Source organism: Schistocerca piceifrons, unplaced genomic scaffold (genome assembly GCF_021461385.2).
Source record: "Schistocerca piceifrons isolate TAMUIC-IGC-003096 unplaced genomic scaffold, iqSchPice1.1 HiC_scaffold_1870, whole genome shotgun sequence".
Classification (NCBI taxonomy): Eukaryota; Metazoa; Arthropoda; class Insecta; order Orthoptera; family Acrididae; genus Schistocerca; species Schistocerca piceifrons.
Genome location: NW_025727757.1, coordinates 435450 through 447526, shown reverse-complemented (window position 1 = coordinate 447526; position 12077 = coordinate 435450). Strand labels below are relative to the sequence as shown.

The following is a 12077-nucleotide window of genomic DNA, read 5'->3' as shown; positions in this document are numbered from 1 at the left end:
CGCCCCCCCCCCCCTACCCCCCTGTTTCCGCTCTTTAACGACATTAAGAAAGATTGGGACTCGTATTTGCAGTACGTGAAACAGCATTTCGGCGCTTTTCTGATGACGCTCTCCAACGGTCGTTCTTCCTTTCTTGAACATTTTACTTACTAAAGAAATTAGTTCCCCTCCGAAATCCGGTTGACCTCACATTCGAGGAGATGAGTTCATAGCCATCGAACTATTGTTTGCAACGATTTCAGTAGTCCCTTCACACCTTGAGTTTCAGCAGTACAACAAGCAAGCAGGCCAGTCATATTGCTCATGGATGCTGGATTTGCAAGAGCTGAGTGGACATTGTGATTTCACGTGCCCAAACCCGCATTGCAAAACCTCACATGTGTATATTTTGATTCGAGACATGGTGACCCAATTAGTCCCCAACACAGATGTATGCACTGCAGCCCTCAAGCTGAACAATCCTTCCTTGGACGACATTCTCAAAACTGCACACTCTTGAACACTGCCCCTGGTCACAATACGTCGGCATTATGGGATCTCCCATATTTTCCTGGTTATTTCACGATGCACCTATGTTCTGACTGTCCGGATCGCTGGTACCGCTGCACTCATGGTGGAAAGGATGGGCATCTCCTAACTGCCTCCCATCAACCATCAGGACAGTTGAACTCCACTCCACACTTGTGTAAATGCATCGAGCAAATACTCTAGGCCATCATTAACCAGGGCAGTCCTTCTGCCACCGACTTGTTAACTGACCCCATGCTTATACATCACGACATTTGTTTCTGAGTATATATAGGAGCGACAGTTTCTGTAGCGAACTGCTCAACCTACGATCAACTGGGTTATTCGGTATTGGTCCCACACTCCCATGAGTTGGCTGCATATCGTGATGGCTCCATTCCCCATAGAGATCAATTCACAACTATGACATTATAAAAGAAGGATACACAGCTAATAACACTGTTTGCTGTCAATAGTCATTCGTCTGACAACATTTTCATGGTAGATACCTTATTGCTGTTTGGGTTTTCCATCACATATGAAGTTCAGGTCGTCTTGGACATTGTTCTCCTTGAGGAACTTGATGGCCTTTGTGCCTCTCTCACATTCCTCTCCGTACCTCGCCTGGGGTGTGCCACCAATTTCAAGGCACATTGTTCTCTAAGTCCAAACGCAATGCCTCGTTTCTACTGGGCACATCTGCTTTTAATATCGCTACAGATGGCGGTTACGCACGAACTCGATCGCCTTCACGAAGTTGGAGTAATTCTAGTGCTTCTGCCATACCTCTGTTAGCGGTTCAGAAATCAAATGGCTCTCTCTGGGTCTGAGGAGGTACCTGTGGAAACCTATCCAGTACCACGTCCAGAGGACCTCCCCAAGGAGCTTTCCACTGGTGAATAGTTTTCTAGAATGCTTTGCTGATGCTTATTCACAGATCCCACTGGATGAGGAACTCTAATGCATAATGGTCAGTGCGCCCATTGACTTGTAAAAACACATTTGGCCTTTGGGACCTTTTCTAGTCTGGAAACCTTCCACTCATACCTGTAATGATTCACTATGTCCATTCCCTCTTTTACTAATTACCTAGATGACTTAATATTTACAGGTGCTACATGCCAAGACCATCTGTGCAACCTCTGGACCATCTTTTCTATGTTGTGAGTTGCAGGGCTGAAGTCCTGCCTACAAAAGAAGGATACACAGCTAATAACACTGTTTGCTGTCAATAGTCATTCGTCTGACAACATTTTCATGGTAGATACCTTATTGCTGTTTGGGTTTTCCATCACATATGAAGTTCAGGTCGTCTTGGACATTGTTCTCCTTGAGGAACTTGATGACCTTTGTGCCTCTCTCACATTCCTCTCCGTACCTCGCCTGGGGTGTGCCACCAATTTCAAGGCACATGTGGAATACCCTGGACACTTGATCAGTAAAGATGAGACTCTGACCAAGGACCACAATATTTTGGCTGTAGACTCTCTCCCACATCCCCAAAATCTACAGGAGCTGTGTAAGATCTTTGTATAAGATGAATCACTATTCTTAGTTTCTCAGTGATGTAGCTCAAATTATGCACTTACTCACCCGCTTATGAGCACGCTTTCACCCAGCTGAAGCACATGCTGCACTTGGCTCCCTGACTTATGATGTTTTCCTTTTAAGTCCCCTAGTTTTGGTTGCTGACACTTCCCTGTATGGTACTGGTGCACTGCTAGTGCACTGTAACGATGGTTGTACTGAGCAGCCCATCGTATATGCATTGAAGATACTGGTGCCTGCTCAAAGAAACTACTTACAGACCTATAAAGTGACTTCAGCCATTAAAAAATTCGATGTGTACATCCTTAGGACTAAGATTATCCAATAGGGACCTCAAACCGTTGAAAGCACTCTTTAGGCCACACTTTCGGATTCCAGAGTGGACAGCTCAAACACTCCAGTGTTGTGTTGTTTTTAGTCTTATAATTACACCATTACGTACTAGTCTATCATGCAACACGCAAATGCGACTGTACTCTCTCTTTGACCCTCAGGACCACACCCAGCATTTGACGAACAGGACACTTCCTGTTTCCACACTGACATAGAACATGAATGCAACTTGGATAGGTTTCCCATTACTGCTACTCACATTGCCACATGTAAACACTGTGACACTATCGAACAGGGTATCACACACCATGTGCTACATGTGGCCCACTTATTTTGCCAAATTTGCTGATCCAGAACTCTGGGCTTGGGGTCGCCTTTTCCAAAAAAATGTTCAAATGGCTCTGAGAACTATTGGACTTAACTTCTAAGGTCATCAGTCCCCTAGAACTTAGAACTACGTAAACCTAACTAACCTAAGGACATCACACACATCCATGCCCGAGGCAGGATTCGAACCTGCGACCGTAGCGGTCGTGTGGTTCCAGACTGTAGCGCCTAGAACCGCTCAGCCACTCCGGCCGGCGCCTTTTCCAAGTTTTTCTGTTGTCTCTGATGTTCTCCTGCTGGATACAGAAGCAGATATCCATTGTGTTGTCACTGCAGCAACACTCACAATCTTCCTCAGCCCCTATAGGACCTCCACCATCCATGACTGCAGCCCAGCAGAGCTCCTCCATGGGCAACAGCCATATGCTCTAATCCATCTCCTGGCACCACAGGTCTGAGTCTGGACAATTCCCCCGAAGTTCAATGATCTACTTATGTTCCTACGGATCAAAATGGCCTATAGTCTTTGGTAGTGGTTGACAGTCTTCATGGTTTGCAGTGTCAACACTCGAACCAGCTTTGCTCCACCTACTGATTGTGTGGAGTGCCTGCCCTTGGAAACCCCTCAGCCACACAGGTACAATTTTTACTCCAGCACAATGTCGGCATTTCCTGTGGATGGAGGTTTGGAGGCTGGACCTCACTGCAGCATCCATTTGTATACCAGACCGCCATTCCCCAGCGCATTGCCCAACTTCCTTCTCCCTGTAGGCAGGCTCTTCTGGTGGGAAACTGAGACACCAGTTCACCTTCATGGGAGGGGGAGGGGGGGTGGGGATGTTGTACCTGGTATCCTGGTGTGACAGTCTGCAAAATGGATGAACCCAGACGACAGCCGCTAGGGGGCGCTCCTTTTAGCGAGCACAGCTGTCGCTGCCTGTTCACTAGACACAGGACACACCACTTGGTCTGTAAAGCTCGCTGCGTAGGATCTTGGATATAAGTGTTCTGATTGCGCTCTCGTTTATCCATTATACTTCGAGTTATTTGGTTCTTGATATTGCTACATCTCAAGCAGCCGATCTGGTTTATGCCCTGAACTTGTCGTTCTGTTGTGTAGCCTTGTTGTTCGTCCATCGCTGTTGTTGTCTTTTATTGTTTTTGGCGTCTCACCGTTGACGTCCTCTGCTAGTCGACCAATGTCTTTGGCCATGCCACAATTCCGGTTACAATATGGACAATGAATTCAGGCTGTGGCTGTCAATTCATTGCTTCTAGTCACCGATTACAAAAAGAGAATTTAACTTTAGTATTGCTTCATGGTAAATAAAAAAAATCGCTACTCAACGAATTCTTTCACACTAATTTAAGCTGCTGTTCTCCACAATTCCATTCCTCCAGTGCTGTTCTTCCCATACTCCCTGTGGAAGAAGCTCCAAGTATCAAGTTCGGAATAAATGTAGAAATGTAAGTCATGATGGGAACTTCAGTTAGGCCTGGTCGTGTGCTGAGATTGCCTATGTGTTAAGGCGACTGTTTGTGACCAGCATGAAATTCGCGTTCGAGTCCCAGTTGGCACAAGGTTTCAAAAGTCACAACATGTGGAAGACCCCAGAAATGTCTTTGAAGAGAATATACAAAATTTTCATGAAATTTAAACAGACACACACACATAACACACAACATACCATATCCTTATAGTACTATTACATATCATGTCGTTTTTATTTTCCTGCTTACTGTTCCCTTATTTCATTTTTAAGACCACCACAAACTTAAATTGCACTTATTTATTCAATTGAAATGTACACTAAGTGATCAAAAGTATCCGGACATCTGGCTGAAAATGACTTACAAGTTCGTTAGGTTCGTTAGGCCCTCCATTGGTAATGATGGAATTCAATATCGTATTGGCCCACCCTTAAATGACAGCTTCCACTCTCGCAGCCATACATTCAATCAGGTGGTAGAAGATTTCTTGAGGGATGCCAGCCCATTCTTCATGAAGTGCTGCACTGAGGAGAGGTATAGATGTCGCTCGGTGAGGCCTGGCACGAAGTCAGCCCTCCAAACCATCCCAAAGGTGTCCTATACGATTCAGGTCAGGACTCTGCGCAGGCCAGTCCATTACAGGGATTTTACGGTCGTACAACCACTCCGCCATAGGCTGTCCATTATGAACAGATGCCAGATCGTTTTGAAAGATGCAATCGCCATCCCCTAATTGCTCTTCACAGGAGGAAGCAAGAGGGTGGTTACAACATCAATGTAGGCCTGTGTTATGATAGTGCCACACAAAACAACAAGGTGTGCAAGCCCCCTTCATAAAAAGCATGACCACACCATAACACTACCGCCTCCGAATTTTACTGTTGGCACTACACACGAGGCACACGACGTTCACCGGGCATTTGCCATACCCACACCCTGCCACTGGATCATCACATTGTGTACTGTGATTCGTCACTCCACCCAAAGTATTCTCCAGTTGAATCGTCCAATGTTTATGCTTATGAGCACCCTCTCGACCATGAAATCCAAGTTTTCTCACCTCCCACCTGTCATTGAACTTGCAGTGGATCCTGATACAGTTTGGAATTTCTTTGTGATGGCCTATTACATATTACGAATCTCTTCAACTGTTGGCAGTCTTTGTCAGTCAACAGACGGGGTTGGCCTGTATGCTTTTGTGCTGTACGTGTCCCTTAATGTTTCCAATTCACTATCACATCAGAAACAGTGGACATAGGGATGTTTAGGAGTGGGGAAATCTCGCATACATATGTAGGACACAAGTGACGCCCAATCACCCGACCACATTCAAAGTCTGTGAATTCCACAGAGCACGCCATTCTGCTCTCTCACGATGTGTAATGACCACTGAAGTACTTGATATGGAGTACCTAGCAGTAGGTGGCAGCACAAGGCCCCTAATATGAAAAACGTGGACGCTGAGTTGCAGATAGGCACAACAAACAGATTTTCACACTTAAAGCTTTCGGCCAATGGCCTTTGTCAACAACAAACACACATACGCACACACACACTCACGCAAATGCAACTCTCACACACGACTGCAGTCTCAGCATCTCCGCTATATGGTGAGTAGCTAGTTTCCTTCTCATAATATTGTTACATTCTATCCTGGACTTTCCATTGTTTGATTTAATATGACTGTATATACTGTGGACATCACATGCATCAATACTCCTATTTACACACATTTCCCATAGGATTAATTAGCAGGATAGCAAACCATCCCCCTTGAAGCTTCGGGGGTTAGAATTGGCCTGCAGTATTCCTGCCTGTCATAAGAGGCGACTAAAAGGAGTCTCCAACGTTTCAGCCTTTATGTGTTGGCCCCTCTCGGGCTTAACCTCCATTTTTTCCAAATTTCTGTTGCTAGTGCATGCGATTTGGGGAAGGACGCCTTACATGTTGTTTTTAGTTTGTCCATCATGCATGCTACCTATTGTCGTGCAGCGGGCTTTGCACCCAACGTCTTCTGGGTTGCCTCCTCCTTTCCTCCTGTGCAGTCCCATCTTTAGCACCCACGACAATTCTGCACCATTTTGACACCAAAAACCCAGTACGGTAGCCAGTCTATTGTGGTGGGGTCATCATGTACCCTCTTGGTGGTAGCCCCCTGACAACGCAGGGATCGCAAGCTGAGACCTCTGCATGTATGCAAATGAGTAGGTGCCCTTCCTTCTGGGGCACCAGGACTCCCGGCAATGGACATCCCGCCAGGTGGCCCTTGCTGAGGCTGGATCACACCTGCGGGGAGAGCCCCTTGTCGAAGTGGGTAGCATCAGGGCGGATGACCCGCAATAAAATGGGTTAAATCGAATAACGCTGGTGGTCGCTCGGCCCCAGCAGTCTCAAAGTGTGTCAATAATGATTTCGATGCTGCGACCTATGATTCTCGCTTGTTCTCCTCCCTGGCTACACCCTGGGAGGACTGTAGGGCGACCAGGTCTCGAGAGCCATATTCACCTCGGTACTTGGTTTGCAGCAGGACTGATGGAGAGACCTTCCAGGCAACGAAGGCCCAGTTTTTTGTAGACAACCTTGAAGACAGGTTTGGGCAAGTGGTGGCTTTGTCAGCTTCTCATTGCCATCTTTTTTGACATGCAGAAGGCGTACGATACGACTTGGCGACATCACATCAATCTTCATGGGTGGGGTCTTAGGGGCCCACTCCCAATTTTTATTCAAAATTTTCTGTCGCTTCGATCTTTCTGCGTGCAAGTTACGGCCTCCCATAGTTCCTCCTCAGGCCAGAAGAATGGGGTGCAGCAGGGATCTGTCTTCAGTGTCTCCCTCTTTTTAATTGAAATCAATGGGCTCGCTGCAGAGGTGGGCACGTCTGTATCAGTTTCCTTGTATGCTGACGACTTCTGCCTATACTATAGCTCCACTGGCATTGCATTTGCTGAACGGCAGCTGCAGGGTGCTATCTGCAAGGTGCAGTCATGGGCTGTAGCACACGGCTTCCAGTTTTCGGCTGCCAAAACCTGCGTTACGCATTTCTGATGACGTCACAGTGTTGACCCTGACCTGATAGCTTTATCTTTACGGCGAACCTCTTGCTGTGGCGGAGACGCATGGTTTTTGGGATTGCTTTTTGGTACCCAGTTGACTCAGCTCCCTCATGTTCAGCAGCTTCAACAAACCTGCTGAAGGCATCTTAAAGCTCTTCGTTGCTTGAGTCACACAAGGTGGGATGCCGATCAGTCTACCCTTCTATGACTGTATCAGGCGTTGATTCAGTCCCGTCTAGATTATGGGAGCCTGGCTTATGGTTCGGCATCGCCTTCGGCATTGCAGTTGCTTGACCCCAGCCTTCACTGCGGGATCCGATTCTCAACTGGAGCTTATTGCACAAGTCCTGTGAACAGTATACTTGTAGAGATTGGTGTCCCTCCATTTCGGGTCTGGCATCTATGACTTCTCTTATGCTGCACATGTTTGTAGCTTGCCTGGGCATCGCAATTACCATCTCCTGTTCCCCAACTCAGTCGTTCATCTTCCAGAACGGTGACCCCGATCAGGGTGTACGATCGCAGTTCTCATCTGGGCTCTTCTCTCTGGGCATGAGTTTTTCCCACCTGTTTTCTGGGCTGATATACGTCTACTCCCGTGGGATGTGCCCCACCCATGCCTTTCGCTCAATTTGGCACAGGTCCCGAAGGACTCAGTCCCTCCTGAGGCTCTCCGCCGCCGCTTTCATTCCATCCTTGCCTCGTTTCAAGGCTCTGACGTAGTCTATATCGACGGTTCGGTGGTTGCTGGTCGTGTTGGCTTTACTCTAGGAGATCATTCTGAACAACGCTCATTCCCAGCTGTATATCCACTCCTGCTCAGGTGAGTTCTTCATTATCTGTAGTGACTCCCTGAGTGTTTTCCTCGATCTCGTTTGGTGATGGCTATCCAGAAGCAACTCCATACTCTTGCCCATTGCAGCTGCTCCATGATCTTTCTGTGGACCCCGGGTCATGTTGGCATCCCGGGAAATGAATGTGTGGACACACTGACCAAACAGGCTGTCAGAGCACCGCCCCTGGAGATCAGCCTTTTGGAATGTGATCTCCAGTCAGTTTTGTGGAAGAAGGTACTTGGTACCTGAGGTGATACATGGCACACACTGCCTTCACCCAACAAACTTCGGGTCGTCAAGGAGACTACCAGTGTGTGGCGCTCCTCCTTGCGGGCCTCGAAAGGACTCCATTGTTCTCTGCCGGGTACGCATTGGCGACACCTGGCTGATGCACGGATATTTATTGCGCCATGAGGACCCACCTCTCCCATATTGTTGGACTGTTCGCTTTTAACTCCGCTCATGCAGACGTTTGCGCTGCCTGATACGCTCCCTGCACTTTTATCGATGCTGCAATGGCAGGCTTAGTTTTGAATTTTATTCGTGCAGAGGGCTTTTATCGCTCGATCTAAGGGTTTGTCTCTTTTTTGTGTTGGGTGTGGTCTTTGGATTGGGGTTTTTAGTGTGTTTCTTGGTAGTTGGCTTTTCCTTTTTTGTTTTCATGGTTGGCCAACAACTGTCCCACTCTGTGTGCTTTTAATTCCTTTTGACTGGTCTTTGTCTTTCTTGTTCTGTGTCGTACCTTGTCATCTCTGTTGCTTGCTTTTTATTCTTTGTCGGTTTTTTATGGTTGTGGAACAAGGGACCAATGGCCTTTGTAGTCCGCTCCCTTCAACCTCCACAAACCAGCCAACCAACAAAGCATCATTGACACCAGGAATAGTATTCAAAACACCAGGAAGTTTACAATCTTTGTAAAAGAATTTTATTTTATATCGCCTTTCCCATATAACTGCAATACTTCAGTTCCGAACCGAATACAGTTCTCACTGCGAACCTAAAGAAGGTTGTAGAGAATCGCTTTGTTTCATTCCCAGTCAAATGTCATAATACGAGGGTGAGTGAAACGAAAACCTTAAATTTGTAATAACAAATCGAAATTTCGTGCCGTTATCCTGTAAGTTGGTAAGCATGCTACAAACAGCGTGTAGAATGGTCTGTAGGTGGCAGTATAGTGTAGATGCACGCATAGTCGCAGTATCAGAATAAAGATGGGCGCTGCACTTGCGACTTACACCAGGAAAGAACTGGGTTCTGTTATTCGGTTTTTGTGTAGTGAAGGTGTGAAACCTATTGAGATTCATCGATGAATGAAGGCTCAGTACGGTGATGTATGTTTGTCACAGCAGCAAGTCTACGAATGGAGTAGGACGTTCGCAAATGGTGTGACTTCAGTGGAAGATGCTCCTCGTCCAGATCAGGCAAAACGAGTTGTGACTAGACAGAATATTGCAGCAGTTGAAGCCATGGTGAAGGAAAACCGCCGAAAGACACTGAATGACATTGCAGCATGTTTACAGATTAGTCATGGGTCAGCACACCACATTGTGCATGACGTGCTCCAGTTTCTGAAAGTGTCTGCAAGATGGGTGCCACGGCAGCTGACTCCTGAAATGAGAGAACGACGTGTTGATGTTTGTGAAGAACTTCTTCGGCGCTTTCAACGATAAGGTGATGGCTTCCTTGCAAGAATCGTTACTGGGGACGAAACCTCGGTTCACTTCCACCAACCGGAAACGAAGAGAGCGAGCAAGGAATGGTGCCATTTCTCATCAGCAAGTGATTTCCATATGTTTGGACCACTCAAAGACGCATTGGGAGGAAAGAAGTTCCGTTCTGATGAAGAGGTACGCCACGTGGTGCATGAGTGGTTGCGCGGACTAACAAAAGACTTATTTTCCAAGGGAATTTATGCACTCTGTAAGCGCTGGATGACTTGCATTGAGCGTGGGGGAGATTATGTTGAAGAGTGAAACAGCTTTATACCACTTCTGCACAATATATAATATTTTAAAAAATATTTGAGGTTTTCGTTTGACTCACCCTCGCATATAAATGGTATAGCTTTTCGTAACAAACTTACTCTCTGATGCATGGGAAAATACAACAAAGCAATGACACTCGGTGAAGAGCCCTATAAATTCATAAAAATGTGCTGATCGTGCGACAGGACTCACCGAAGGAGAGAGACGGCGGTCACGTTAAGTGGACGACCGCTGCAGGTAGCCGAGGACGTTGCAGTCGAGACAGGGGAGCGGCTGCGGCGGCTGTGCGGTTGTGCGGAAGGGCTGGCCCCGCTGTCTGTAGCGGCTGGCGACCTGCACAGAGAGGCGCTGCGTGGACAGGTGTATGTGTGCATACAGGCGAGGGCACAGCTCACTACATCTACATCTACATCTACATCTACATCTATACTCCGCGAGCCACCTTACGGTGTGTGGCGGAGGGTACTTATTGTACCGCTATCTGATCCCCCCTTCCCTGTTCAATTCACGAATTGTGCGTGGGAAGAACGACTGCTTGTAAGTCTCCGTATTTGCTCTAATTTATCGGATCTTTTCGTTGTGATCATTACGCGAGATATATGTGGGCGGTAGTAATATGTTGCCCATCTCTTCCCGGAATGTGCTCTCTCGTAATTTCGATAATAAACCTCTCCGTATTACGTAACGCCTTTCTTGAAGTGTCCGCCACTGGAGCTTGTTCAGCATCTCCGTAACGCTCTCGCGCTGACTAAATGTCCCCATGACGAATCGCGCTGCTTTTCGCTGGATCATGTCTATCTCTTCTATTAATCCAACCTGGTAAGGGTCCCATACTGATGAGCAATACTCAAGAATCGGACGAACAAGCGTTTTGTAAGCTACTTCTTTCGTCGATGAGTCACATTTTCTTAGAATTCTTCCTATGAATCTCAACCTGGCGCCTGCTCTTCCCACTATTTGTTTTATTTGATCATTCCACTTCAGATCGCTCCGGATAGTAACTCCTAAGTATTTTACGGTCGTTACCGCTTCCAATGATTTACCACCTATGGCATAATCGTACTGGAATGGATTTCTGCCCCTATGTATGCGCATTATATTACATTTATCTACGTTTAGGGAAAGCTGCCAGCTGTCGCACCATGCATTAATCCTCTGCAGGTCTTCCTGGAGTACGTACGAGTCTTCTGATGTTGCTACTTTCTTGTAGACAACCGTGTCATCTGCAAATAGCCTCACGGAGCTACCGATGTTGTCAACTAAGTCATTTATGTATATTGTAAACAATAAAGGTCCTATCACGCTTCCTTGCGGTACTCCCGAAATTACCTCTACATCTGCAGATTTTGAACCGTTAAGAATGACATGTTGTGTTCTTTCTTCTAGGAAATCCTGAATCCAATCACAAACCTGGTCCGATATTCCGTAAGCTCGTATTTTTTTCACTAAACGTAAGTGCGGAACCGTATCAAATGCCTTCCTGAAGTCGAGGAATACGGCATCAATCTGCTCGCCAGTGTCTACGGCACTGTGAATTTCTTGGGCAAATAGGGCGAGCTGAGTTTCACATGATCTCTGTTTGCGGAATCCATGTGGTTATGATGAAGGAGATTTGTATTATCTAAGAACGTCATAATACGAGAACACAAAACATGTTCCATTATTCTACAACAGATTGACGTAAGCGAAATAGGCCTATAATTATTCGCATCTGATTTATGACCCTTCTTGAAAATGGGAACGACCTGCGCTTTCTTCCAGTCGCTAGGTACTTTACGTTCTTCCAGCGATCTACGATAAATTGCTGATAGAAAGGGGGCAAGTTCTTTAGCATAATCACTGTAGAATCTTAAGGGTATCTCGTCTGGTCCGGATGCTTTTCCGCTACTAAGTGATAGCAGTTGTTTTTTAATTCCGATATCGTTTATTTCAATATTTTCCATTTTGGCGTCCGTGCGACGGCTGAAGTCAGGGACCGTGTTTACGATTTTCCGCAG

The 12077-nt window shown here is 46.6% G+C and overlaps 1 protein-coding gene across 1 annotated transcript in view; it reads right to left on the bottom strand.

Moving 5' to 3' along the window:
• The window catches only part of LOC124741112 (ankyrin repeat and protein kinase domain-containing protein 1-like), a 99763-nt gene that overhangs the window by 18333 nt on the left and 69353 nt on the right, over nucleotides 1–12077 (bottom strand). Inside the window, exon 4 of the mRNA XM_047248647.1 lies at nucleotides 10273–10413. Within this exon, the coding sequence (XP_047104603.1) occupies nucleotides 10273–10413 (141 nt within the window). The remainder of the gene's footprint in view (nucleotides 1–10272; nucleotides 10414–12077) is intronic.